Source organism: Calypte anna, chromosome 1 (assembly GCF_003957555.1).
Source record: "Calypte anna isolate BGI_N300 chromosome 1, bCalAnn1_v1.p, whole genome shotgun sequence".
NCBI lineage: Eukaryota > Metazoa > Chordata > Aves > Apodiformes > Trochilidae > Calypte > Calypte anna.
This window is the reverse complement of record NC_044244.1, coordinates 89628498-89655926: the sequence shown is the minus strand read 5'-3', so window position 1 is coordinate 89655926 and position 27429 is coordinate 89628498. Positions and strand designations below refer to the sequence as shown.

General features: G+C 35.5%; 1 protein-coding gene across 1 annotated transcript in view; it reads left to right on the top strand.

The window, feature by feature from the left end:
• The window catches only part of CFAP54 (cilia and flagella associated protein 54), a 109063-nt gene that overhangs the window by 10197 nt on the left and 71437 nt on the right, over positions 1 to 27429 (top strand). The window contains exons 3-23 of the mRNA XM_030454014.1: positions 2049 to 2195; positions 4775 to 4946; positions 6805 to 6863; positions 8134 to 8277; positions 8703 to 8816; positions 8910 to 9011; positions 10011 to 10209; positions 11198 to 11293; positions 12386 to 12498; positions 12608 to 12785; positions 13408 to 13481; positions 15956 to 16090; positions 16895 to 17045; positions 18814 to 18872; positions 19841 to 19969; positions 20647 to 20794; positions 21578 to 21655; positions 21740 to 21861; positions 23149 to 23322; positions 25862 to 25954; positions 26448 to 26633. Coding sequence (XP_030309874.1) covers positions 2049 to 2195; positions 4775 to 4946; positions 6805 to 6863; positions 8134 to 8277; positions 8703 to 8816; positions 8910 to 9011; positions 10011 to 10209; positions 11198 to 11293; positions 12386 to 12498; positions 12608 to 12785; positions 13408 to 13481; positions 15956 to 16090; positions 16895 to 17045; positions 18814 to 18872; positions 19841 to 19969; positions 20647 to 20794; positions 21578 to 21655; positions 21740 to 21861; positions 23149 to 23322; positions 25862 to 25954; positions 26448 to 26633 — 2673 coding nt within the window. The remainder of the gene's footprint in view (positions 1 to 2048; positions 2196 to 4774; positions 4947 to 6804; positions 6864 to 8133; positions 8278 to 8702; positions 8817 to 8909; positions 9012 to 10010; positions 10210 to 11197; positions 11294 to 12385; positions 12499 to 12607; positions 12786 to 13407; positions 13482 to 15955; positions 16091 to 16894; positions 17046 to 18813; positions 18873 to 19840; positions 19970 to 20646; positions 20795 to 21577; positions 21656 to 21739; positions 21862 to 23148; positions 23323 to 25861; positions 25955 to 26447; positions 26634 to 27429) is intronic.

Genomic DNA, 27429 nt, shown 5'->3' with positions numbered 1-27429 from the left:
GTGTTCAGTTCTGGGACCCTCAGTTCAAGAAGGACAGGGAACTGCTTGAAAGAGTCCAGTGCGGAGCCTCCAAGATGATGAAGGGAGTGGAGCATCTCCCGTATGAGGAAAGGCTGAGGGAGCTGGGTCTTTTCAGCTTGGAGAAGCAGAGAATGAAGGGTGACCGCATTAATGTTTATAAGTATGTAAAGGGAGAGAGCCAGGATGGTGCCAGGCTCTTCTCAATTATGTCCAATGACAGGACAAGAGGCAACAGATATTAACTTGAGCACAGGAGGTTCCATATGCAGACAAGGAGAATTTTTTTCACTGTGAGGGTGACAGAGCACTGGCACAGGCTGCACAGGGAGGTTGTGGAGTCTCCTTCCCTGGAGACATTCAAAGCCCACCTGGACGTGTTCCTGTGTGACCTCCTGTAGGTGACCCTGCTCTGGCAGGGGAGTTGTGTTCGATGATCTTTTAAGGTCCCTTCCAACCCCTAACTTTTCTGTGATTTTTTTCTGTGAATGTGTAGCACCAAGTTCTGTGGTAGGTAGGGTAGAGCCTACTCCATAAGCACCCATCTTAACCCCCAGTTCAAAACTATTCCACCTTTATGTTATACCATACTCAATTATGCATAGTCTTTTAAAATTAATTATTAAATATGAGTCGCCAGTAGGTAAGAACCAACTTAACTTTCTTGTAATTTCTCTTAATGCCTTCTCACTTTAGATTCATTCTATTACATGTCTGCTATGTATCTTTTAGGACACACCTAAATTCATTATGTCATGTATCTGGAAATCCCATTAGTCATCATATTGATCAGTACTGACTCATTTTTTCCCCCTCCCTATCTACCTGTATTCACCTCTTATCTCTGGTCATATACATATATTTTCAACTTTGGAAAAGAAATTACCTTTTTGTTATGTATTGGTAACTAGCTTAATGGTAATCTGATCCATGAATTTGGACCCTAAGAGGTATCAGAGCCTGAACCTATGCATTAGAGTACACAAATGACCACTTCCACATAGCTGTCTATGAAAAGTAAACGTTTCTGTGTATGGCTGCAGCTTTCAAACAGCACAGAGGGCAACAAGGCAATGTGGGTTAGACTGAGCTGATTAAAAAATCAAGGAAAGTTTTACCTTGGTGGTACAAATTTATATTTTAAGAAGTAAATGCAAGGAAATACTTGTGTATTTTCTGTGATTTACCATTACAGGATTATTTTAACATATACAAATTAGATACATTTTCCTCCCGAATTTATCATGACTGGTCTGTGTGTGCTAGAGTTAGTGAAGTTGGTAGAGAAACCTCTAAATAATCTTTGCTGCAGGAAGTGTTGGAGGTGATTCAGTAAATGGCACCTCCACATCTGAGTCAGAGCTGAACCACAGCATGATGTTGGAGTGGTTCAGCATGCTGCTGAGGAGCTGTAATTTGAATGAAACATTGAGCTCAACATCCTGTTTCCTAACAGTTACGAAAGACCCAGTGGCACTTTCTGCTAATGCTGACTCCTAGGTCATATGTAAATTTTGGTTGGCACTTCCTTCATTTTTTTTTTTTTAAATCTTTTAATCTTCCTCTTTGCTTCCTCTCTGCTGTTTGTGTACAAGGGGCTTTAACATCAGGGACACAGGGGAGAGGGAAGTGATGGTGGCTGTATATTGCTTATGAATTTCTTCTTTATGAAGTACATCATTATCTTTACTATTGCAAAGCTGCAGGACATTCCAGGAACACTTGGAGTTTATTAAATCAGCCCAGGATTGTACTTTAAAATTGTTCTCTGATATGTCATATTTATTGTTGAAATAAACACAAACTTCCAAACCAAAAAGCTATTCTTCTAAGTACTTCAGCCTTTCATATGCTGAGCGTTCATATTAGAAATTACATGGCTGAGCTTTTGTATGAAACTTCAGTGTTTTACTTATAGCTGCATTTTTGCCTTGATACTTTTTCACATAAAGTTAATAAAAATAATGCATGTTTTATAGAAACAAAAATGTAAGAGAACTATAAGAGAAACAATATTATTTCTTCTTCAGGAATACAAGTTGGCACTTCAACAGTGCTATGGAAGATACCTTCAGCAGTTTTATTCTGCAGACCTTGATGATATCATTGATGATGTGCATCAGTTTAAATCTACCTTTTTTCCAAATGGTTTCAGAGACAAATATGCAGTACTTACGGTAGGTTTGTCTTTTGTGTTTTTTTGTTTGTTTTGGTTTTTTTTTAATTGTAAAAGACATTTACAGCTTCAGAACAAGTAGCCTATTTTAACTCCCACAAATTTACTTCATATTAATATTAACTAGTCTATACTAGTTTATTGATACAGATTGTGTTGAGATTAAAGTCATATGCATGATATGGATATCCAGAGCTGGTGGACATTTCTAAGAGGATATAAGTACTTATGCTGCTGTGGCATAAACTAACCACTGTCAACTTTATGTTAAAAAAGGCATTTTTTTCTGAGTGGCTTATTTTGTGACAGTCTGTAGCAGCAACTCTGCTGCAACTTCAGCAACTCTGAAATACTTGCTATAAACCACTGTCAGAATGAGGCTGTGGGCAAAATTTGATAAGTGTCCATGTGTTCTGCATTTGTAGAAATTTCTGTGCAGTGTGGTGTAAAACTGGGAAGAATGCAAGTGAATTAAAACATTGCACTGTAGTTTGTACCATAAATTTGCAAAAATACCTCCAGTAAAAAAGCACATGACATAGGAAAAATACAGCATTGTGTTATTATCAACAGATTATTTGCAGAGCAAATAATCATTGCTCTGATTATGAGCAAGAGGCAGAATGAGGAATAGTTTTGTAAGTGCTCTAAGTTCTAAGGGGAGCCAAGTGACCTCAAGAGTATGTTAGCATCCTTTTGTGTTAATTGCTTATCAAAGCAGGTGCTTCCAATTTGGCATTTCTTATCCATGGGACATATAGGGGGAATGCTAAAAACATGCTAGATTTTGCTCTAAGCAATTCTTTGCTGAGAAGCTCTGCTTACAGTACATGGTGGATATTTAGAAATAAACTAATGCCACTTAGGAAGAAGTCCTTTAGTGTGAGGGTGGTGAGGCATTGGATCAGATTGCCCAGGGAGGCTGTGGATCCCCCATCCCTGGAAGTGTTCAAGGCCAGGTTGGATGGGGCTTGGAGCAACCTGGTCTAGGGGGAGGTGTCCCTGCCCATGGCAGGGCAGTTGGAAGCTGGAGATATTTAAGGTCCCTTCCAACCCAAACAATTCCTTGATATTCTGTCATCAAGAACAAGAAAAGGAAACCAAAGGCTTCTCCTGTGAAGCTAATCACATTCTTATTCCTATAGTGAGAGTTAGATTGTAAATAGGTGCTCAGTGAGGAGAAAAAAGCAGGCAGTTCGATTAAAACCTAGAAGCGGATGTCATGGTACAAGAGAAACTCTGTTTATACTTTTCACACGTAGTCCAGCTTTCTAGAGAGAGTATGATCAAAGACTATATTCATCCATTTTATTTTAGTTTTTAAAAAATGCCTTGTTAATAAATTTGAAGTTCCAGAGGTGGTTTCTTCTATTTTCTATGTCCTTGAATCAGTCATAGTGCTTGATGTTATCATGAATCTAAACTAAAATGCCTGTTCTGTAACTTGGCCCTTAGACACTGAAATATCCCTAAATTTTGAGATATGGAATCTATCATGACAGTGATCTCTGCAACTGCAAATAGATAATGATAATGTGTCAAATGATTCCATCTAGAGGCTTTTTATGTAATTTTTTTGCCAGGTTTTTGTGGCTAGCTTTTGTTTTGTAATATAGCACTTGTTAAATTATAGAAATGGAGTTCCAGGCCTTGAAACTTCCACTTTTGGTGAATTAACTGCAAAAATTGATATAATGTCAAATACTTTCAACAAGACAAGAGGGCATGGTCTTAAGTTGTGCCAGGGGAAGTTTAGGTTAGATATTAGAAATAATTTCTTTACAGAGAGAGTGATCAAGCATTGGAACGGACTGCCCAGGGAAGTAGTGGATTCTCCGTCCCTGGAGATATTTAAAAAGAGACTGGATGTGGCACTCAGTGCCATGGTCTGGTAACTGCAGTGGTTGTGGATCAAGGGTTGGACTCGATGATCTCTGAGGTCCCTTCCAACCCAGCCAATTCTATGATTCTATGATTCTATATTATCAGGTTCTGAGGCTTCTGAGAGGGTGGTAGGTACTGACTAGCTGTGTCCCTCTTAGCTCATTCCCTCACATGTTGGTTTCTTCAGATGATTCTGTACTCCAGACAAGACTGAGATCACAGTATGATAGGTCTTAAAAAAAAGAGAAGGAATGATGCATCAGTAGAAAAGTAACAGATAAGAGTGATAAATAAGGTATCTGTGATACAGATGGAGAAGTGCAGAGAAGTTCGAGACTGCCATAATTTACAGAGGACATCTATAGACAAGCCAAGAATTAAAGACAGATTCTTTGAATATCAGTTTAATGCCTCATCCATCCTTTCTCCCTATGGCCCTTTCAGCAGCCCCAGTTGACTCCATGCATTTTCATCCTCTGATGCAGCAGGAACTGACTCAGGCTAATGATACAGCAACCTTAAAGCTTGGGAACTTTCTCCATATCCTAATGCTCATTTCAATGTCACATTGATTTTTTTGCTGGCATGCTGGGTCTTTCAGTGCTCACCATTTTGTTGTACTTCGCTGATGTGAAACTGACATATGCCTCTATTTTAACTACCTATTTTATCTCTATATTTTTTTCTGTGTTTTAGTTCCGTGCTTTGCAGGAGAGAAATACTTGCATCTATCAGATGGTTTGCAGCAGTGACAGAAATCTCCAGAATCAAGAGTCCCTGCACACTTGTTTCAATGTCTTGTCCTCCTTACGACTCACTATGCAATTGGCTCTGCCTCAGGAGAATTTGTGTTGGCTTATCTACAATGGTACCTCAGGCTTTCCATTTGAATTCCTTTACTAAGCAGCCTGTGGAACTAAACTCTATACATATTCTTTAAGGCCAACTTAAGGGTCATGAATAAACTTTTAGTTAGTCTTCAGTCACAGTAGGGTTTTGCTTTTGTTTTGTTTTTTGGTTTTTTTTTTCATTTTTTTCTAAAATAATTATTTTTACACTCAAGTTTCTACATACTCTCCCTTTACTAGGTGGGCTGTTGCAAAAGTAATAGATTTTTCATCGTAGCTGTGGTTAGAATGTACTAATAAACTGAAATCTAACAGCATAATAAGTTTTTGGGCTTGTAGTTTGTTTTTTCATGTGTGTGGTTTTGTTTTGGTTTTTTTTTTTTTGTATTTGAAAGGGATTGCAGGTCTAAGAGTAGAAAACTGTTGTTTGCCATTATGTCTTTTTTTTTTAATGTTCTTTAAGGGTAGAGTTAATAATCAACCTACTTTAAAAATACCATATGGCATATAAGAACTTGAATCTCTGTATATAATTTTAGTATGCTACTTATAAATGCTTGAATTAGGAAAAAAAATTGAAGAAAAAATTGAACTTCCATGAACCAGAAAAACCAGTAGTAATATATCAAGATTTTTATTTCAAGAACAACCACAGTGTGTTTTTTGCTTTGAAAGGCAATGGTGTTTAATAAAAAGTCAAAAGGCTATTACGAATTATTTTTTCTATGATCAACTGTTGCAATATAAGTTGAGGAGATGATGTGGTTTTATTTTGATTTTGGAAAATTTAATTTCTGCAAAACTTAACTGGTCAAAATTATTTTGTTTTGCTGGGAATATCATTGGCATCCAGTCCCTATTTTTGAGCTGGTTTTTATTTGTCTTGTTCTATGGGAGAAGAATTAAATTTAAAATATGCTCACCTGCCATTTGTAAGTCTCCTGCCTGTGTGTGGGACAGGTCTCTACCAAGCCTAGCTAAGAAGCTAATTAAAAGTGGCAATAGCTCAGATTTTACTCAGTTTCAGAGCATTTTTCTGCAATTTCTGGCAATAGATTTTATGCTTTTTTACAGATTTGACTGTTAAAAAGGAATTTCTTAATGCTTGTTCTATTCTTGCTTATTGGGATAATAACACCCTCTATGACAGTTGACATTGTGATGGCTCCTGCTCCCACAGATGTCCCTTTCTGAACATTCATACAGACAGAATAATAGGCTCACTTTTTTTTTTTTTTTCCCCTTTTTTTTTTCCTTTTTTTTTTTTCTCTCCAGAACTGCAATGTCTTTTATGTTTCGGGGGCTGATTTATGAAAAGCAGTTTTGCAGCATAGCCTAAATTTTTGACAGGATAAGTCACTTTGATATTTTTGAAAACTCTCTAGTCACGGTTTTCTTCATTTCACTTATCATACTTAAAATCATTCAGTTCTGGGTTTGCCTGTCAGGACAGTGCCATGACAGCTAAAAGAGTCATGTAAGGTAAGATTTGTGAGTAGAGATAATACTTGTTTTATAGAGACTGGCATTTGGGGATAAAGTAAGATTTTTCTCTCTATTTGTTACTTAACAAAAATTTGATACAGTATATTTTTAAGATTTCATTCTTTTATTATATTACTTCATTGTGTAGGTATTTTTGAAGCTAGTGTTGTCCAAGATTTTAATGGCTTCATCTGTAGTTTGAGAGTAGCTATAGAAAAATCATTTATTTTTTCAGTCTCTGGAAGTAACAAAGCAGATGTAAGAATAAGTTTTTGTTGGTTAGCAGAATAAATTTCATGTAGTATTATAGACCTTATACTTCATATATTTACATAGTTTATATAGTTACATACATTTATATAGTTTGCTATTTATTTTAATTTATTTTTGCAGGTACCATTCACATTTACACCATATGCAGGCATTTGATGACGATAGGTCAGTCTGCTAAGGTATGGCAAAGCAAAGAAAAACATCTGGAAAATTTACACAAGATGGGAAAATGTGCCTGTATTTTGCATAATGCTGTATTCTGCCTTTTGTGTTTCATTGTTGTTGCAAACAGTAGCTCTTTGTCACAAGGGAATAAATTGTCTAGGTTGCAAAATGGGCAATTTTTAAGCCCGCATGCCTTCATTACTCCACTTCTTCATCAGCTGTGGAATCAAGTCCACCATGCTGTCATGCTGGTATTTGAAATGGGAATTATTTTACTGCTTCGGAGGGCTTTAGATAGCTTTCTTTCCCAAGAATTGTTCTTTCGTTTGGTAAAACGTGGGAATGTGCTGACACCTGGTGGCTACCTTTTCTGCTGTAAATACTTGTTAAAAATCACCTGGCCTTTCCCCACTGCCCTTTGCTTTTTAACTGGTAATGTAATTTTTGCTTGTGCTAGATTTACCTTTTTCTTAATCCGGTGTATTTTCTTATCTGTTGGTTTATTAATCTTGCATTGAGAAGGAAAGATTTTATGTCTTTCAGCATCATTTATTGTAATAAGAAGTGATTTATAACCTCCATTAGTGTATTCAGGTGTTTACTATACAGGAAACAGAGGAATTTATCATTGGTATTTCAGATTCTTGAAATTCAGACAAAAGGAAAATCTGTATAATGATTACTTTAGGACTAAGGTTGTGCATATGCTGTTTACCTGAGGGAACAGCTGACCCAAAGACAATACAAGGAGAAGATATTGTTTAATCAATTTAGTAGGATTAATTTAAAAAAATTAGACTGCTGCAATAACTGTGCTAGCCCTAAAGTTAAGATCCAATGGTCTAGTTCCATGGATGTAAATTAATCAGGCAGACCCCATTGGATCTCAAATAAGCTTGCTGATCTTGCTGAAAACTAGCATGGAAAATAAAGATCACTAGAGCTGTCAGAGAGAGAGTTCTCAAAACAAGGGCAGATGAGAGGTAAAGACAGGACCTGTTTTGGGGGTGGAAAGGCTATAGTGAACTGGAGTGGTTAAGGTAGCTTGGAGACTAAAAAGTTATGCTTGGCCATAGTTTCAGATGAGAAGCAAAAATATGCAGGAGGAGTGCTTTGTAGTCAATGAAACATATTAAAAATTAATACAATTTCTGTGATCTCCCCCACTCCTTTTAATTTGTATTACCAGTTGAGGGTAAATCTTTATATATGTCCTTTATTTATATATTTATATTTATATAGTTTAGAATGCATCCAGCTTGAAACTGAATTTCTTCAACACAGGTGCTGGAATACTTACTGTGGGCCAGTATGTGTATGGAATCATCCATTCCGCTCTTATCTGTGCATTATCTGACGTGGAGAGCCACCCTGTATACTGCAGTTTCTCAGTGTTATTTTGATTGTCAAGACAGCGTTCATGGAGAGGTATATTAATTTACCATGCACAGCATTTCAGATGGAATTAAATGGGAAATAAATCATTATCTAAATATTCGTGCTTATGATCAGATTGTATGTATTTAGAGTTCTGCCCATATTCCAAAATTTAACTGTGAAGTGGAGGAGTGTTCCCACATGTAAATGAGTAATCAATTACAATTTAAATGCATTAGAACTTTGTAATATAACCATATATAGAGGTGCATAGATGTAGCATTAAGTGTTTGCAAGTGTTCATGAAAATATACAGTGTTTTGCAAAGGTTTTGTTTTCTATTGTTGTTCATGACCTAGCTTTCACTACAGCTTTTTGAAGTTGTCAGTAGTCAAGAACGATATGATGCTAAAAAATTACGTACAGAATATGAAAACAAAGTATAATAATTATTTTTTTTTTAATACTTTGGACAGATATTTGCTCGACGTGGTCTGATTCAGATTTATGAACTGAAGCAATTAGAAAATACCAATCCTTCGCGGGAAAATTCAGAGACAAAAGCCTCTTTTATAGAGGCCACTATAAAGGTATAATTCTGCAATTCATTATAAACAGGTAGTTACAGTCCCTATAAATAGAACATATAATGCAGTTATTTACTACTTTTTTCTTTGTGTCAGATGTCTGTAATGATTTTTAAGAGAGCAGTATATGAATCCAGAAGGAAGCCAGAAGATTGGTTTCGACCTAAGTTAAAAGTTAGCTTGAAAGAAGCACAGAATGTAAGTCTGAAATCCTTCTCTGTGTTTACAGTTTGCATATGATGAGTATGTGATAAAATTCTGCTTAATACATATGGTACTATTCAAAGGAAAAAGTTTTACTCTTTCAATTTTATGTTTAACACTATTATTAAAATTCAGAACAAACTTGAAAGGAAGAATGATGGAGGAATTACTACTTTAGAAAATACTGAATGTTCTAGCATGTTCTATATTTTAGCAACTATGTTAGCAATAAGTATAAGATAAATCTTGTTCAAATTCATACTGAGTGTATGGGGGTCCTGGGTTTTCCCTGCTAGGTTAAATTACTGTGAAGATAAAGAGGTACTTTGAATCAAAGCTACTGCATTTAAATTTTTTTTTTAATACTCACATTGTAGAACTCTCTTAAGTCTTGTGACATTTTTTTTGCAAGCCACCTAATTTTCTGCAAGGTACCTCGAATTAGAGAAAGACAATGGCCAAAAGAAAGAAAGAAAGGGCCCAAACCTCAATATATTTAAGTATGTAAGGTTTGCACATATAAATGTACTGGTTTGTTTGAAATATGCAAGTGAGGAATATAATAGTGTTTTGCTTACATGGCAGTGCTTAGCATCCTGATTTTTCTCTGATTTTCTGCAAAGTATGTAGAATTTTTGAAAATAGCTATAGAGAAATAATTTATGGTTTGTTATGGTCAAGACAGTATCATTATATAGAGAGATCTGGATGCCCTAAACTACATGGCCTTAATACTCTTACAATGTTTGTTCTATTGTTTTCTAAAGAAAATATCATGCAGCAGTGCATGTTGTTGCTATGAAGTTACAGCACTTAGCATGAGGCTTTGGTATGCCTTTGAATAACAAAATTTGTAACACCAGTATATTTTCCAGTATGTTATTTTCTGTTTTAAATATGTACTTTTTGGTGGAGAGCTGTTTTGGAAGAAATTCTGCCTTGTTGTAACTCAGCTTAAATATTACAAGGCTTACATTGCCTTTTCTTACATAGTTAGCATGGCCTCGCACCATCACTGAACAGCTGCTGACAGAAATGTTTGAAGGTGCTGCAGCTCAGTTTCTTGCCATCCTGGAAGCTCTGTCTGATAGTAGCAGGCGTGTGTTGTGCCCTGATACACCTCCTCCTGATGAAACTGAAGTTCGTGATGTCATTTCAGAGCTTTTTTTTGCAGGACTGGAAATCCTCACAGGTAACAACATAAAGGAGTAGAGTGTTGGTGAACAACCAAGACCTCTGTTGTATTAGTTTTTCCTTTGCCAGGTAATCTTCATAAAATTTAAGATTAAAAAAATGGGCCAATATCTATTGTCTTCTGTATCAGTAGAAATCTACAGTAATTTACATGCTTCCTCAACAAGATGAAGTTCACTTTCTTCATAGCAGCCCATGTATAGTGCTACGCCTTACATTTGTGGCTAAAATAGTGGGTTTTGGGAAAACACCCATGTTTGGCCATTGCTGAGCAGTGCTTGCACAACATCAAGGCTAACTCTCCAACCCTCCTCCTCCTCACAAAGGCCAGTAGGCTGGGGGTGGGTAAAAGATTAGGAGAGGTCATAGTTGGGATAGGTGACCTGAATTCAACCAACAGCTATTCATACCATCTGATGTCACACTAAGGGACAGGATGGGAGCACATCAGTTGTTACAGTATTTGTCTTCCCAAGGAACTGCTGTGCATCTTGAGGCCTGACTTTCTTGGAAGTGGCTAGACAGCTGCCTATGACAACAGTGAATAATTTTTTTTTTTTTTTTTTCCCTTTGCTTGCGTGCACAGCTTTTGCTTTTCTTATTAAACTATCTTTGTCTCAACCCACAAGCCTTTCCACCTTACTTGCTCCCTTTGTCCTCTTGTGGAGGGTAAGAGAGAGAGAGCCAGTGAGGCAGGGTCTGGAAGCCAGGCAAGGTCTGCACACCATGGTGTTTCATATACTTCTTAAAAAAAAAATCCATCAGACTTAGATTTGAAAACTTGACAAAAACACTGGACTTGATGATTCCTCCCAAACCTCTTTTTTTTCTGGGATATTGACTGAATATAGCCATAGACACAGAGATACTTTGTTAATAAAAGATTTTGTAGAGACTAAATACACTTCAGAATCATATTTTCTTGATATGACTACTGATAAGGCAAGTACAATGTAAACTAATGTCATGGATTTTCTATTATAAAGGTGAAGCGAGCAGTACTGATATTCAAGGAAGTCATTGCACTGATCATTTTGGTATAATTCATGCATCATCCACCCTTTTGCAGTTAATACTAACAGGTAAATTAACTTTAAATTTCCAAAGGATTCTGTACCTAGTAATACAAATACTTGACAAGCAGAATTAATATTCATGTTAGTAGCAGTTCTATGCATAAAGGGACTGCAAAATCCCATACTCTTTGCACAAGATATGCTTGTTTATTTGTGTATTCTTAAGGTGTTTAAAGGAATTACATAGAGATATCATTATGATTTTCTTAACACAAGTGTTCTTAAATATTTAAATATTTAAATAGTTATTAAATAGTAATGTGTGGACGTTCTAATCACATAGCAGTTCATCTAGATATGTTATTTCTCCTAAACAGTGATTCAAAGGCCAAATCCTGCAACAATGTCCTTATATATTCTCATGGAAGAGAAGTAGGATGCAGTAATAAAAGGACTGTCATAAGCTTGTTAAAATCCTTGGGCCAATCACTGTGCTGCTTTGGAAAATAACAACTATTACTAAGTTAATGTTACTAACGTGTGTTAGCTGAGTGCCCAGGTGATATAGCAATGACCGTAGCATGTTCTTAGGACTGCAGAACACCACTGAACATATTAGCTAAGACATTAAGAACTTGCTTAGAGTTCCAAGGACCTGGAAATTCCTGTTCTGCTTTTAATGTGGTTCGGATAAACTTGAAGAGTGATAAAACAGACTCACCTTGTGTGCATGCACATTTTCTGATAGAGTAATGAGAAACACTCACCTGTCTTGCAAGACACTGTGCAATTTTTTTTCTATGCATTTTTGAAACTAAATTTCACATAAGAAGGGTCATTATGGAGTGATACCCAGACTTAAGCTCTTTCTGCAACAGAAAGGACAAGCTCCTTGATAGTCTTTATTAAGGTACATTATTAACAATAATAGTGTAGCCTCTTTGGCATGTAACAGGACATTACAGGTATATTATTAAAGTAGTATTTAAGTACAGCCATTACAGAAATATGATAAAGCTCTTGTTTCTTGTGCAGCTATTAAAACATCCATCTAGATTATTCTGACTGTTAAAAAAACACATGGAGTTTTATCTTTTTTTCTTACTTATATATAAAAATATTTTCTAAATGATAAACTATTTTTTGTCATCACTGCAGGAGAAAAGGGAGTATCTGGAGATGCAGCTGTGAAATTCATAAAATTAGCTTTTAGCTATGAAGAGTGGGATGTGTTTGATTCTGCTATTGAATTTGTTTTTAATTTTCTTCAGGTAATCCAGATGCTATTTAGACTTTATGTAGTCTTTTCCTATGAGGATAAGAAAGATTGTTCAAAGACAAATTTCCATTATTTTGGGATTTTTGTTCTCTCTCAATTAGGCCCAAGATGACCCACCATGGAAGAAAGCTGAAATGGAACTCAAACTTCTTGCACTGATGCAAACTTTACTATTTCCAAGAAAACCTAAACACACTTTTTCTATTAGTGGCAATGATGCCAAAGAAGCTATGATGCCTCATGGTTCTGAAAAGAAGCAAGCATTTAGAAGTGAGTGTTGTTAAGTTTTAGCTGTGTTTGCATTTAAAATATTTTTGCACCAAGAAATTTTGTTTATTATTCAAAAAAATATGTGGTATGGTGGATGCAGTATTCTGTAACAAAAACTAGCAACTGAGAAATTGTCATGTATTGAATTTCACCCAGTTTTCATTTGTCAAAACAGGACTTTATAACAATTCCCTCAAGTGTGAGAAGGCAGGCTGTACATTAAACATACATGAAATTATATGCAATAATATAAAATTAATGGATGTTTTCGGATGGATTTTCAGGAAACAAATAGATAGGTTTGACTTTCTTTTATCTGTTCTTATACTTCATTTATGTAAAATTTCTTGACATCGAAGCAAGAAAAAATTACTAGCCAACTGTAGTTTAATTCCATGACACTCCAAAAAACCTCCAGATATTTGGAAAACTTTCCGTTTCCAAAAGTAGAAATGCTGACTTTTCACTGAAATTAATGAGCTTGGGGATATCTGTCCCCTTTTTATTTACTGTTTCCTAGATCCTATTATCTGCTGGCATAAATTGGTAAGTGAATTCACTCAGATGTTTTCAACCTAGAAGTAACATCTTGACTTTCCTTTTCTTCCTTCTCTAGAAACTTTGAATATAGATCATGGAGATCCTCCTCATGATCTTATTATTTTGGCAACAACAGTTTTATCCTGTGTTTCCACACCTGAACAGGTATAGTAAAATTCAAGGCATTGCTTCTGAATGCATCATATAATCTAAAATGAATGCATATCATTAAGCATTAAAGGAATCAGTTGCATGGTTAACAAGCTGCAAACATGAAATAGCAAAAATGAAAAAAAAAAAACATGGATAAGATGTGATCAATTTTTGATTTTAAAAAATAGTATTTGTTTCAATTTTAAAGAAGATTTGTTGATGCTCTATACTCTGGCTACTTAAAAATGTTTAATAGATACTGAATCCATTTGGAATATGATAGAACTAATTGCATGTTTTAACAAATCAAGCAGAGATCAAATTTCTGGTATTAGATATAGGTTCTCAGCTGTAGGAAACATTGCTGCAATATTTATGGAAATGGAAGCAGTGACCCTAAGGAATGATAATGCCTTTATAGCAGTGATATGCCTGCAATTTAGTATAAATTCGCATTGCAAACAAACCAATAAGAAACAGCAACAATAAAAACAAAGAGAGTGAGGCTTTGTGCTGAAGTCTGTACTACAGAATAATCCAAAAGACTGATGAAAATTGTCCTTAGAAAGAATATGTTCTGCTTTTTTGTCTTAACTGCAAAATTAATTTTAGATACAATTTGAATAATGCCCCAGTTTGAATATAACTGGGCCACACATCTTTATAACTTCAGCTTGATATTTTCAATCATAATATCCTGCCTGTGTGGTAGTTATACCTGTAGATAACATGATTTGTTATTTTTTTTACATGACCGCTGTATTATAGAGGCAGGTTACCTGAGTTTAAATTCTTCTGGTTCTTGTACAGTTTACCACAGATCTCCTCAGAACCTAATTTGTGTGGTAAAGAAAGACAAATTCTCCCCTGATTAACAATGAATTCACTGATGGTGACATTACATGATAGAGCTGAGCCAATCTAACACCTTGCTGCCACCAAATAAATAGCAAAAGTCACCTTGATTTACTTCTTTTTCAGTTTTTTTTTCCCGCTTCTCCATTTCTCAATATCAATAGCACTGAAGTCTTAACCTTCTACATATATGTGTGTACAGATAGTGTGGAATAACCCATAAGTTTCATTATACCTGAGATACTGGTCCTGGCCTGTATCAGGAACAGCGTTGCCAGCAGGTCCAAGGAAGTGATTCTGCCCCTGTACTCAGCCCTGGTGAGGCCACACCTCGAGTACTGTGTCCAGTTCTGGGCCCCTCAGTTTAGGAAGGATATCGAGGTCCTGGAGCAGGTCCAAAGGAGGGCAACCAGGCTGGGGAAGGGACTCAAGCACAAGTCCTATGAGGAGAGGCTGAGGGAGCTGGGGCTGTTCAGCCTGGAGAAGAGGAGGCTCAGAGGAGACCTCATCACTCTCTACAACTCCCTGAAAGGAGGGGGTAGCCAGGGGGGGGTTGGTCTCTTTTGCCAGACGACTTTCAACAAGACAAGAGGGCATGGTCTCAAGTTGTGCCAGGGGAAGTTTAGGTTGGACATTAGAAAGAATTTCTTTACAGAGAGGGTGATCAGGCAATGGAATGGGCTGCCCAGGGAAGTAGTGGATTCTCCGTCCCTGGAGATATTTTAAAAGAGACTGGATGTGGCACTCAGTGCCATGGTCTGGTAACTGCAGCGGTAGTGGATCAAGGGTTGGACTTGATGATCTCTGAGGTCCCTTCCAACCCAGCCAATTCTATGATCCTATGATTCTATGAACTTGGGTATAAATGGCAATTAAGGTGTGTGACTGATCCTTATTCACTGTTCAGAAAATGTGTAACAGTGTAGGTGGACTCTATTGCCTTTTAAAATGGCTTAATTAGGAGGCTAACTGAAAAGAGTTTTGAATTTGTTAATTTTTCTCTTCACAAGATGCAGATGTGTTTTAACATTTTCTTCAGTTGTTAGATATTCCACTCCAGCCTAGTTTTTCTAGTTAAGTTGTTCTTGACTGCTCCTTTGTCAGAGATGCACCAACAACACATGGACTTTGGCAATGCAAAATGAAGCAGACTAATCTTCTGCAAATATTTAAATACTGTACTAAAAAATTAAAAATCTGTTAAATTACATTACTTATTTTCCCTAGAATGTATGGACTATTATAATATTTCACAGGTAGTTTATTTTCTTGCCTCTCCCACATAATTTTGATCTCACTGCTTTCCTCGGCTGTATTACTGTTAAGAGCTTGGCAATAAAAAAGAAATAACAACCCCCCCCATCTTCCCCCCCCCAAACCTAGCCGCCTCTAAAACCACTTTTATTGATGGGAGAAGAAAAGCTTGGCTGGTCTACAAGAAATTACTTGAAAATATATTTATTAAACTTTCTAAATGTTTTCATCCCTTATAAGACAGTTAATTGTCATTATGGCTTTTTTATGTGGTTACTTTGAAAAAATTCGAGACTGTTTATCTGTTTATGTACTGCTGTTTTGACAGTGTTTATATACATACCTATTTTTAAAATTACATTGTTTATTCTTTCCAGAATATGAAACCAGACAAAGAAATACTTGTTGATGTAATAAAGTTTTTGTGGCAGAAGTGTAAAATGGGACTTCAGCGAATCCAGATGAGTGGAAGTGACTTCTTAAAATACATCCACAAACACAAAGCTTACCAAGTACTTCTTTATTATAATGTATTTCTCTTAATATGAATGTGGTCTGTTACAGTGAAGCCAGGATAAAATACTGGTATCCAGTCCTAGTACATTTTCTTATGCTAAAATGCATATAAATCTTCTTCACTGAAAATACGGATGGTATATACAGTTTGAACATGCTGTGCTTCCACATTCCTGTATCAAAATATCTCAGCCTTGTCCCAGTACAGTAACACATGCTCTGCCATTTGTCCATGGTGCCAAGAAGCTAAAACAGTGAACAGTCTTTTGGTGAAAGCAGTCCTCTGAAGGGTAAATTACACTAGTTTCTCTGGGCTGCCAGTTGATGGGGAAGTTAATTTTGTGGCCCTGATCCCCATAGTAAAATTGTTCAGATATTCACCAGAAGGGGTGTATGGTTGCTTTCCTCTGTGTGTCCATCAGAAGCATTCAAGTCTCTTTTGTCCTGCTTAAGTGGAAGGGTACAGGGATAGATGAGAGGCAATTGATCAAAATTGCTAAAAGTTTTGCCTGTAGAACATTCATAAACCTTTCTAAAATAATAATTAAAGAGTATTCTAAAATTAAAAAAGTCTACTGTCTGAAGAAATAGGGCGTTTGGAGCAGCACAAATTTAGCATCTTAGTCTGGTGGCATTCAAAAAAAGAATCCAAACCCAAGAAAGATTGAGTCCATGTTTATGATTATTTTTAAATGTGTGCAAAATCCTGTCTACCTCTGTAATGCATAAATATCTCAAAAAAAAAAAAAAAAGTTTTAACTCTGTCTTGATTCTTCTCTTCCCCCTAACCCCATTTTTAGTGGGTTCACATACTATGGATAATAAATGAAATAATTCAGAAGAACAGCATGGCAGACACTGACATTGTAATGCACACAGAGATAACCTTATGGCTAACTGCAATATTGGAAAATGCAGCTGATTCTGCACGTAAATCCAAGGAAAAAAAAGGTAAAGCTTTCAATAAAAATTTAGTTTTCTTTCAAGAATGACTGTTCTGAGTTGAAAACCTGAACAAATACACCTATTCAAAAATTATTGTGAAGAGATTGTTGAGAATAAAATAGTAATTTTTTTGTACACACAATTTTATCCATAACCAGAGCTAATGAAACCTATTTTTTAAAGGTTTTGGTGCCTTATTTCCTTAGATTTCCAGTTCTACTGAAGTAACCCCTCTTTGAATCACATCTCCTATGATCCAGCCTCCCCACAAGTCTTCAATGTGACTCTCAGCCCCTTCAGAGAAGCCTCAGATCACTCATGTTCTCTGAATATTGGCTGAGCAGAAGACAATATGTGCTGTAGTTCATGTAGAGCATTCAAGTGCTGGTTGACTAGTGACAGGCCAAAGGGAAGAGTGAAATATTGAGGTCATACTGAAACTTTTGCTTCTGTTAGGGCATTAATTTGGATCTCTTGTCTAAACAAGTCTTGATTTTCATATAGGAATTCAGCTGTCTTTGAAATCGAACTTAACTTGGCTGACATTATTGGGATGTAATGCAATCACAATCACAGAAACAAATTTCCTTCCAAAACCTGACTAATGCTGTAAAGTATGGATATTTAGACATACTTTAAAAAGTTCACTCCTGTGGATGTAGGATCTTGGAATATGAAATGTTGTTCCCATAATATTTGATGCTAACTAGATAGTAGCTTTTACGGACCCTTTTAGAAAATATTTAGGAACAGAGGAGAATGACAAACCCTCTTCCTCTTTTGAAAGTATAAAAAATCTCAGAATGCTGCCATTCATTATAAAGGTAGAGTAGGTATAGTTTTCTGTGATATTACGAAAATCATACCATTCTAATGGAGATCGGATGAGTCCTCATTGTAGCACCACTGCTATTCTTTTCATTCAGTTTAAATATGTCTTTTTGGTGGCAAAAAAAAGCTAAATTGATAGGAGTCATTTGTCAAAATAGGCTGATAAATAGTCAAGCACATGCTTATACTGGAAAGAGTTCTTTTGCTGAATGAATGTTAGGTGAATGTAGGTTTTTTCTCTTTGCAAAAAAGAAACAGTGAACAATCAGAAATAAACAGGTGAAAGTGGTGCAAGGAGTACAGCACTGACTAGCAGGTTGTCCCTAGAGCTAGAGAGCTGTAACCAAGAACAAAGAAACTGCTTAACTGCTTCCTCTTGCTTTGAAAAGGAAAGCACAATTCTGCATGCATTCTTTATAAATTAAAATAATTGAAACAATGCAAATGAATGTCAAAAAGATGATAATACCCCTCAAGGAGTATTAAATTAAAATAGTATATATAATAAAAATGTGACCCCACATATTTAAAAATCCTCCTATAAGTTAAATTTAACATTAAACCCACTATGAATTAGACAACAATAGAGCTGAAGTGACTTGATGGAAAATAGATATGACTGTTATAATAATGTGAGGAACAACAAAATAAGTCCAGGTTTCATTGTCTTGGATATAATGCTGCTATGAAAAATAGGGTGCATTTAAAAATACTACATTATTGGATAATCATACATTGAGTTGATGTAATTGTATATATGTAGCTATTGCATTTAAACCTCAAAAAGCTTTTCAATTCACAATATAATTATGTCTCATAGTCAACTGCTGAGGCCCTACTTTTTTTGCCCGACTTTTAAGTTAGTAGTAGCGTTAATCAAATGGTACAAAGATTTGCTGACCATCTTTAATTTTTACTTTCTGATTTTCTTTCTATAAAAAAGGGAGTAGAAGTTTCTCGTCCTTGCAAGATGAAACATGTGATATTCCTGAAATACTGATGGTAATGTCTGGTTTTTAATTAATACAGCATTTTTGAATAGCATAAGAACACTTAATTCTGCTTGAAGCATTTAATACAATTTGACATTTAGCTTTATAAAGGTGAAATGTTTCATACACTCAGGCTAGTGCAGAGGAAAAGCAAAGGTATTTTCTCAAATAAAATCTCAAAATTTTCCTTTTTTTTAAGTAATTGGTGATACAGAGGTTTGATTTGAAACTATTTTCCAGTATACTGATTTCCACTATCCACTATTTTTATGCTTAGTTTGATTGCAAGTTTTTAAATGATCATATAAACTATATTAATTGTGTCATTTAGGACAATATTTTGCATTGCGCTTTTGCTTGTTTGTTTTTGTAATGGCAGTGATGTGGAACAGATGGAACAACCCGAGTGTCCTTGCTTAGTCCAGTGAGTTCAATGCTCAGCACTTTGCAGAAACATTCAGTCAATTAGTTCAAAATTAACTACTGAAACACATTAAGAGGAAAAGTCATAGGTTTGTCTGAGGATCTGGGATATTGGGATTGGGATATTGGGATCTGGGATAGTGCTTACACACATGGAGAACCTTTAACTCAGTGACTGCCCACTTAGGGGTGTTTTCCGACAAGTTAGTGTTTCCTTACCAACATCTAGTGGAACATTGGAAGGCTGCTTGTGTAAAACACTGTCAACTTAATTCTCTAAATTCAGTTTCATTCTGCTGTAAGTAACTCTCTGAGATAGTAAAATGTTTTATGAGAGCTGAAGGAAAATCAGTCCTAAATAAATTAAAATAACTTTAAATTTAAAACATTGATATACGTCTATGAAGACATGGGGAGCAATGCCTATGTAAAGGTTATCTGACTGAGTTTAAACTACATCAGCTAAAAATAATAGCACTTCACTTTTGATAGTCCATGTTAGAGCTTTTAATGTTGTTATCCCATAAAGTGTGTTTTTATGTGTTTTAATTTCAGAAAAGCCCTATGGAACAGTTACAAGTTGCTTATGAAAGTCTTGAGAAAGCAATTAATGAAATGAACACATCTTACTTGATGACCCTTGTGCCAGATGGAAAGTCGATATTTGACAACTGCTGTACAAAGGTAAGCTCTACAAAAATCTACCCTGCAACGAAATCAATAAATAAAATATTGGATTTTGATGACACAAACTTAGTATTTTATTCATACCTAGAAACCTTAGCATTATAAAATGTACCTCACCTTCTTGCCTCATGTAAGAATAGAAAATGTAAATCTCTGTGTAGTAGAAATAGCACTTTTCTCTTTCACTAAAAATATAAATAATTTTAGGCTTTCTTTGCTTTATTCATTTGGAAATAATAATTATGTTTAGCTTTTCCTATAAAATAAAAGCAGAAATCTTGTTCATATTTATTGCTTGCAACTGTTTATTATTAAAACTAATTTTTGCTGTTGAGGGGAGTTCAGACTTCCTAAATATTCTCATTCTTCAATCTGATTTTTGTTTTGTGGAATAGTAACACAATAAAACAATTTTTTCTGCAGCTTCATCTTTATTATTAATTTCCTTTCTTATTGATTCTCAGGCTGTTTTCTAGTTTTCTTTGACTGCTATCCATGCTTTCTGTCTAGTCATTCTCTTTCCTTTCATGCTTTCTCAAATGACTACGTTACACAGTTATGACAAATTTCGGTGTTTGTCAGTTTACTGCATAATAATAATACTATCAAGATAAATGCAGTAAGATAAGTAATTACAGTTTGTGTTCATTTAATTGCCACTTCCTCTCCGTTAGGTGGAGTCAAATGATGAGAATTTAAATTCTGTTTTGGGATGTGGTAATTCTCAGACAGGAACAGGTTATGGTTTTGTTGTGGATTTACACTTGGAGCTCATTCAGGCCCAACATCGAGTATCTGTGAAGCTTCTTAAAATGGCACAAGGTAGGTGTCAGTAAAGCTCAGTAATCATCACAGCTTGATTAGAGTCCTCTATTAATGTATTTTGTAGTACTAAGAAATAAAGGAGTGTCTATTTTCTATAGAGGAGCTGATGTTGGGCAATTTATCTGCCACATGCTGACAGAGTAATGCACCAAATTTATAGAATGTGGATTTACCATATTAGTCTCTGACCTCTACTCAACTAATGTGAGTTAAGCTTTGCAAACAACTACTGCTTCTGTTTCCCAGTTGTGGTATTTCTGTTACAATATTGACTCTTACAATGTCACTAAGGGACAAATGGGGTATGGTCTGCAGAAGTTTTTTTTCTTTAATGCTTATTTTCTCTCTAGAGAGTGACCTGAATATTTCTTCTATACTCTTTGTAATCTGAATTTCTACTCCTTTGAAGCTGTCCATAGCTCTTCCCAGTCAGCAGATATCCCACTTCTGCCAAATGCCTTCTGAAGTAATTCTACTTGGTTTCCCATTCCTGGTAGTACTTTTTAAATGAAAGGCTAATATTTGACTCTCCAGAGGTCCCCTGTGCACCACTCTCTATGATCAAACAAGATTCTGTGATGTTAGTATAACTACTAAAGATATTAGAGCATGAGGGTGGAATATTTTTAGTGGTCTGATCAGTCCAAGAAATTCTTCTTCAACCAAAGAAAAGAACATAAGAGAGCAAATCTTTACTACAAAATAACATATTAACTCCTCACTGAAATTCTCTCAATAGTACTATCAGAATGAATAAATAAGAATTTCCTTTCCACCTAGATGCTGAAAAGGATGACAGAAGTCTTAAGTCTAGCAAGTCCAATGTGAATAATATTAAAGATTTCTATTATTTAACAGGTAAGTCTTATTAACTAAATGTTTTAGAAGTATTTAAACTTTTTGCTGCTGTTTTATAAATGCATTAAAATATCTATTTTACAGAGGCATTTATAATGAGAAAAATAAAAAAGAACAAGCTATCCAGAGCAATCTTTTTGATGCAAAAAGCTTCACTGAAATTCCCTAATGACTTAACCACTTCTTCCCAAAGGCAGCTACTGGAGGTAATTAAAAAAATATCTGAGGGTACCTTTTTTTTTTTTTTAATATTGTTATCACAGTTTTTCATGTTCTGTATAACTATGATTTGGATTGCTCCTTCCTCATAAAGAAGAAAAATGAACTTGAGGGACATAGAGTGTTTTCAACTTCTGTTGTCAAATTTCCCCTGAGTAGTTTTGTTACAATGAAAGAATAAAATTATTTAAAATGAGGAAATAGCATATCTCCAATTTTTTTGCACACATATGCATTGCAGAAAACCTGAAAGAAGATAAGATCTTCCTTTCTACACTTCATGACCTAGACTTTGAAATGATGAACCTATGCCTCACCAAAATGTCATTCAAGTTACCTTCTCCACATTGCAACCTTAATTAGCCTTTTTTCCCCAAGATCTGTAAGTTGTCTTAGGACATTTTGGCTGATGATGAGGACACATACATTTTGTTTTATTCTTATTAAATAGACAGATTAGGAGTTGGAGATTTTGGAATTTATTTGGACTAAATGTCATCTTTATTTGGAGTTTCCATTGAGTTTTATACTAATATCTGTCCATAAAAATTATGTTCTCATCAGTGGGGCATAAAAGTTCTCTATAGCCAGTACAACAGATAAGAGAATCTGCATTTCTCACTATATATGAAAAAGTATTTTAAGCAAGAAATTACCAGAAAGTGTTTGTCTTCTAAGTTCTACAAATTTTGAAATATGCCAATGAACACACTTATTTTTTCTGGCAGAAGAATGCAAAAAATGGATCAGAAAAGGCATACACTAAAAATCTAATATATTTTAAAAATATATGACATTTATGGATATAAATTGTAGTGTTATGGTATGCGATTTGTAACTGTAGTCGTCAGTGAAGACTTACAAGCAACTCCCAAGAAATGTGTGGTTATCCCCAACATTTGCAAAGGCCTTATACTGACCTTCACTATGTTTTCCTTTTGTGTTCTTTTCACAGAGGAAGATGGAGGTAAAAGATTATGCTAAATTTGCAGTCAATTGCCAGAAAATGTCAGAATTAACTGCTTGCACAAACTTATCATGATCATTGATAGTTTTACTGTGATGAAGTATTTAATTATATGCTCAATTAATTTTCCTTCTAGAGGTGGACAGTGCTCACTTCATGAACAGAAAATCCATATCTTTATTTTCATGCTTCTGTACAGAGAATTTTGCCTTTTTTATTACAGTATTATAGAATATCCAAGAGGTCTGTCTAGGGTTACTCATATCCTTTGGTCAGTTTCTCCCTTTTGTTTTAATTTAAATCATAGGAAGCACTGGCTTTAATTGAGCAAGTTGAAGCTGAACAAAGTGCATTGCATCTCAGTCTCAAAGAAGCTATGAATAGCAAGGAAAAAAGCAAGACTCCTCCTCCTCCTCTGTTACTTTCTAGATCACATTGCTCCATGACATTTAAACCAGCCCCGTTCTTTTCAGATATACAGGTAATGTTTTTCATGATGATTGTGTAAGAAATAACTAAATAATATACAAGACAGCAAAAGTTGTTTCAACAGTGCTATACCATCACTGATTTGTCCTTGAGAAGAGTATGTTATTCTGACAAATATGTATCCTTTTTTTCCCCAGCAGTCAATTGTGACTCACTGTTTTGAACTTCACATTTACATGAAACTGTCTTCGTGTCACGTATCGTGTTTCTTGGTGTTTCTGTTGTGTAACATTTATTCTACTTTTGTTCAAAAGCTCATTCTCTTGCTTAGGGGCTGACATACTCCTACTTACCCTCTGAGGGGATGCAGGGCAGTTGTGAGAAGGTACCATACAGAAGCCTTTGTTAATGAAGTACTGAAGTGACATAGTTCAGGTGGAAAAATCTACTTTCCATTGAACATGTAGAACTACAGAACTACTCAGATAATAAGGGATTTTAGGAAAGGTCTCTAGTCAAACCTTTCACTCAAAGGAGAGTTGGCTGAGATATTAAAACAGGTTGTTTGGGCTTTTATTCAGTCAGCTCTGAAAAGCTGCAAGGGTGGAGACTGAACAGCTTCTCTGGGCAACATGTTCGTGGGGAAAGTATTTTTCCTTATGTACAGTTGGAATCTCTCTTTCTTCAATTAAGTTCAATTTTTCATCCTCCTACCATCCACTACTGTGAAAAGCCCAACTGCATCTTCTTCATCACTTGCTTGCAGGCACTCAGAGGCTCCTGATAGGTGCTCTGAAGTGACCTCTTCTCCAGGAAGAATAAGCCAAACTCTCTCAGCTTCTTCTTGCAGGATTAGCTGCAAGAAACATCTCCCAAACATCTTGGAGGTCCTCTACTGTAATCACTCTAGTCATTCAACAGTTCTTGTTAGAATGATGGGTGTCAGGAGGGAAACTGGCTGTGGTATCCAGAGGCAGTACAGTGAGTGCTGAGCAGAGAGGAATAATCACATTTCCCAGCCTCCTAACTCTAATTTTTTAATACAGTTCAAGATGTTTGTAGGCTGCTTTGGTGTCATGGCACACCACTGGCTAATGTTTGGCTTGATGTCTAACATGACTCCCAGATCCTTTTAATGCTGCTCCTCAGTCCATTAGTCCCCAGCCTATGTCCTTGTGAGGGATTCCTCCTTTCCCACCTTGCAAGGGTGCAAGTTTTTGCATTTGTCCTTGCTTAATGTCATGATGTTCCTGTTGGTATTCCTCTGGGCTATCTTGGTCCTTCTGAATAGCAATTCCACCCTCAAGGATATCAACTGTTCCCCTCAATTTGGCATAATCTGCACACCTGCTGAGTGTGTACTCACTTGTTTTCCTCAGGTTATTAGTAAAGTTATAAAACGGGACAGGTCCTAGGGTAGTGCACTGCAGTACTCCATTTGTTACTACCCTCCAGCTAGAGTACAAACTACTAACAACTGACATGCCAACCATTTTTTGCCATTTATCTCTTCACAGCCCTATACTGTATTATCCTAATCTGTATATAATACTGGGAGACCTTGCTAAGGTCCATGGTGACTGTTCCAGATAAACTTATTTTTCTTCATATGCCCAGAAGAGGGCATATGTTCAAAGGTTGATCTAAAATTCACTAGCTGCCATTTTCTCCAGCGAGATATTTTAATAGTAATTTTACAAGCTTCTTCAAAATAATAAGTGTCTATAAAACCAGTAGAAACTGAGATCTTATTAATACTGGTAAGATATTTCTGTGAACAGTTGTTATATAACTTGCAGTTCTATTGCATTTTGATTAGTGATTTTCAAAGAAATTATTTGAGAAAAGATGTTTTGTTTTATAACTAAAGAATATAAAATTTAAAAAGAAATTAAGTCTGGTAGTTCATCTGTATCAGTGTTACTACTATTGTTTGGTATAGGACAGTGAATGTAACATTAGGCCACCAGGTGGTGCAATTAGATTATTATTCTTACAATTTGAGCCTAGATATTCTAGAATAATTTTCTAAGGTTATGCATAGCTGTTGAACAGATATGAGAGCTATTTTAATGAAAATTTTATTAACCAGACTTGGATGCTTAGGATTTAATTAGATTTATATAGTTGTTGTACTAGAAGTCAAAGTATCTAAAATTTTCTGGTCTTAAACCTGTTCATTTGCTGAAAACAATCTCTTCTATTTCAATATCTTCTGAAAAAAAAATCAGATTTCTTTGCCAAAGAAATAATGTCTATATCAAACTGATGTCAACTTGAGAAGAATACCATAGCAAGAATCAAATAAGGAGTTTAGATTACTTTAAATCTACAGGATTATCTATAGAGTTTATGCTTAGCAATAGATTTGAGATAGATTTGAGTAGCTAAAGTTAGGAGACAGGATAATGGAGAGTCATCTGCTTCTATTGCCACTTTTATTCTCCAGCATAATCAATTAAATTTTCTAGCATAGTTAGTCCATTGAATTTTTTTCTCTTAATTTTTTTTGCAAAATCAGTACATTCCACATAAGGTAAAAGTTGGAAATACTATTATGTATCAATATTTTTTTTTAATTTTCTTCAAAGGTTTCGTGGTACAGTATATTTGGCTGTGTGGCAGGAGGAACTAATGAGAAAGTAAGGTTAAATAACAATAAACTTCCAAATGCAGGAGAAGAGGTAAGACAAATTGTTCACAAAGATGAACAAAGATGTTAAAGATGTTGAGAGGACCTGAGCCATCCTCTGCCCATATCTAATACTTGCATGTGGCATGTATGGAGGAGATCCATGCACTCTCTCTCTGGAAGCCCAGCTGAGGGCTACAATGCCTCCGTCTCAATGACTGCAAGCTTGCTCACTCATGATGTCAATGTGCAAACAGACAAAAAGGTCTCAGAGAAGCTTCAGATCCTGGTACTTCATTGTTCTCTTAGGTGATGTGCTCTGTGCACTTAACTGTATTCCAGAGAAAACTGATACCTTGTCCCCCTCTCATTTAATTGTTTCTCTCTTGTTATGTGGAAACACAGCATGTCTATAGATTTAGGCTGTACTTTGATTTTATCCAAGACCTTTAAATAATTTGTTTCACAATAGAAGTTTAGAGTTAGAAATTTGTTACGATATATACAGTGGATGTATCTGGAAAATATTCTTCTTTTATTGGTAGATACCAGCTGATGGCAAAAGCCTCTTGGAAATACAAGGCTTAGATCCCAACGAGAAATACATATTTGCAGTTGCAGCATATTCTTCTGATGGAAAACTTATTGGTGATCAAATTGGAGAAACAACTAATCCAATCCTTGCTTATCCACCTCTTTCTGCAACTACTGTTCGAGCCTATCTAACTCAGGTAGCTTTAGAATCTCTGATAATAAAGGCATAATTGAACTAGTTTGCAATTAAGTTTTCACTGATAGCTCTGAAACTTGTTCTAGTAAACCTTGAGACTTTCTTGTCAAAACCTTGATTAGCACAAATCACAATGTTAGCATAGTAAATTATATATTTGAGTAACTTGATTCTTTATTCAAAATTACTCGAAATTCCATTTTACAGGGGAAGATGTCTCTCAGCTAGTTCCCTTATCCCTGTTTCTGGTTTTCACTCTGCATTTAACTTCTTTCTTCTTTTTTATAATTTATTTTTTCATTTTTGTGATTGAGAGCAAGGTGCTAGAAATCATCTTATTAGTCATTACAGAATAGGTTAAAAAATGTGATTTAACTTACCAGGCATTAAATTCAACCATTTTCATATGGAAATTGCTTTTGTCATGTCTTGTAGAAGACAACAAAGGCTCTGTCAGAGCAAATTATTATTACAAATATATCAGAATTTTTTGTAGTCTTAATAAAAGAAAACTTAAAACAAGTAGCTGCATGAAGAAAAGGGAGATTGTCTAGCCCAATCTGTCAGATCATATCACATCATGTTAGAAGATTTCCTACAATCTTCCAGAGTAAGAGGTATCCACAAGAGTTTATGACTACTTGTGTGTCTCCATTTACATCCAACTATCCAAAGCACTAGGGCACTCTGCAGAATTAGCAAAAGTAAAATGAACCTAGGCAAAATAAAAAAAAACCTGCACCACAATACCTGTGAAGTATTCTACAAAGGGCTGTTAGATCCTTGGTTACCAGTTA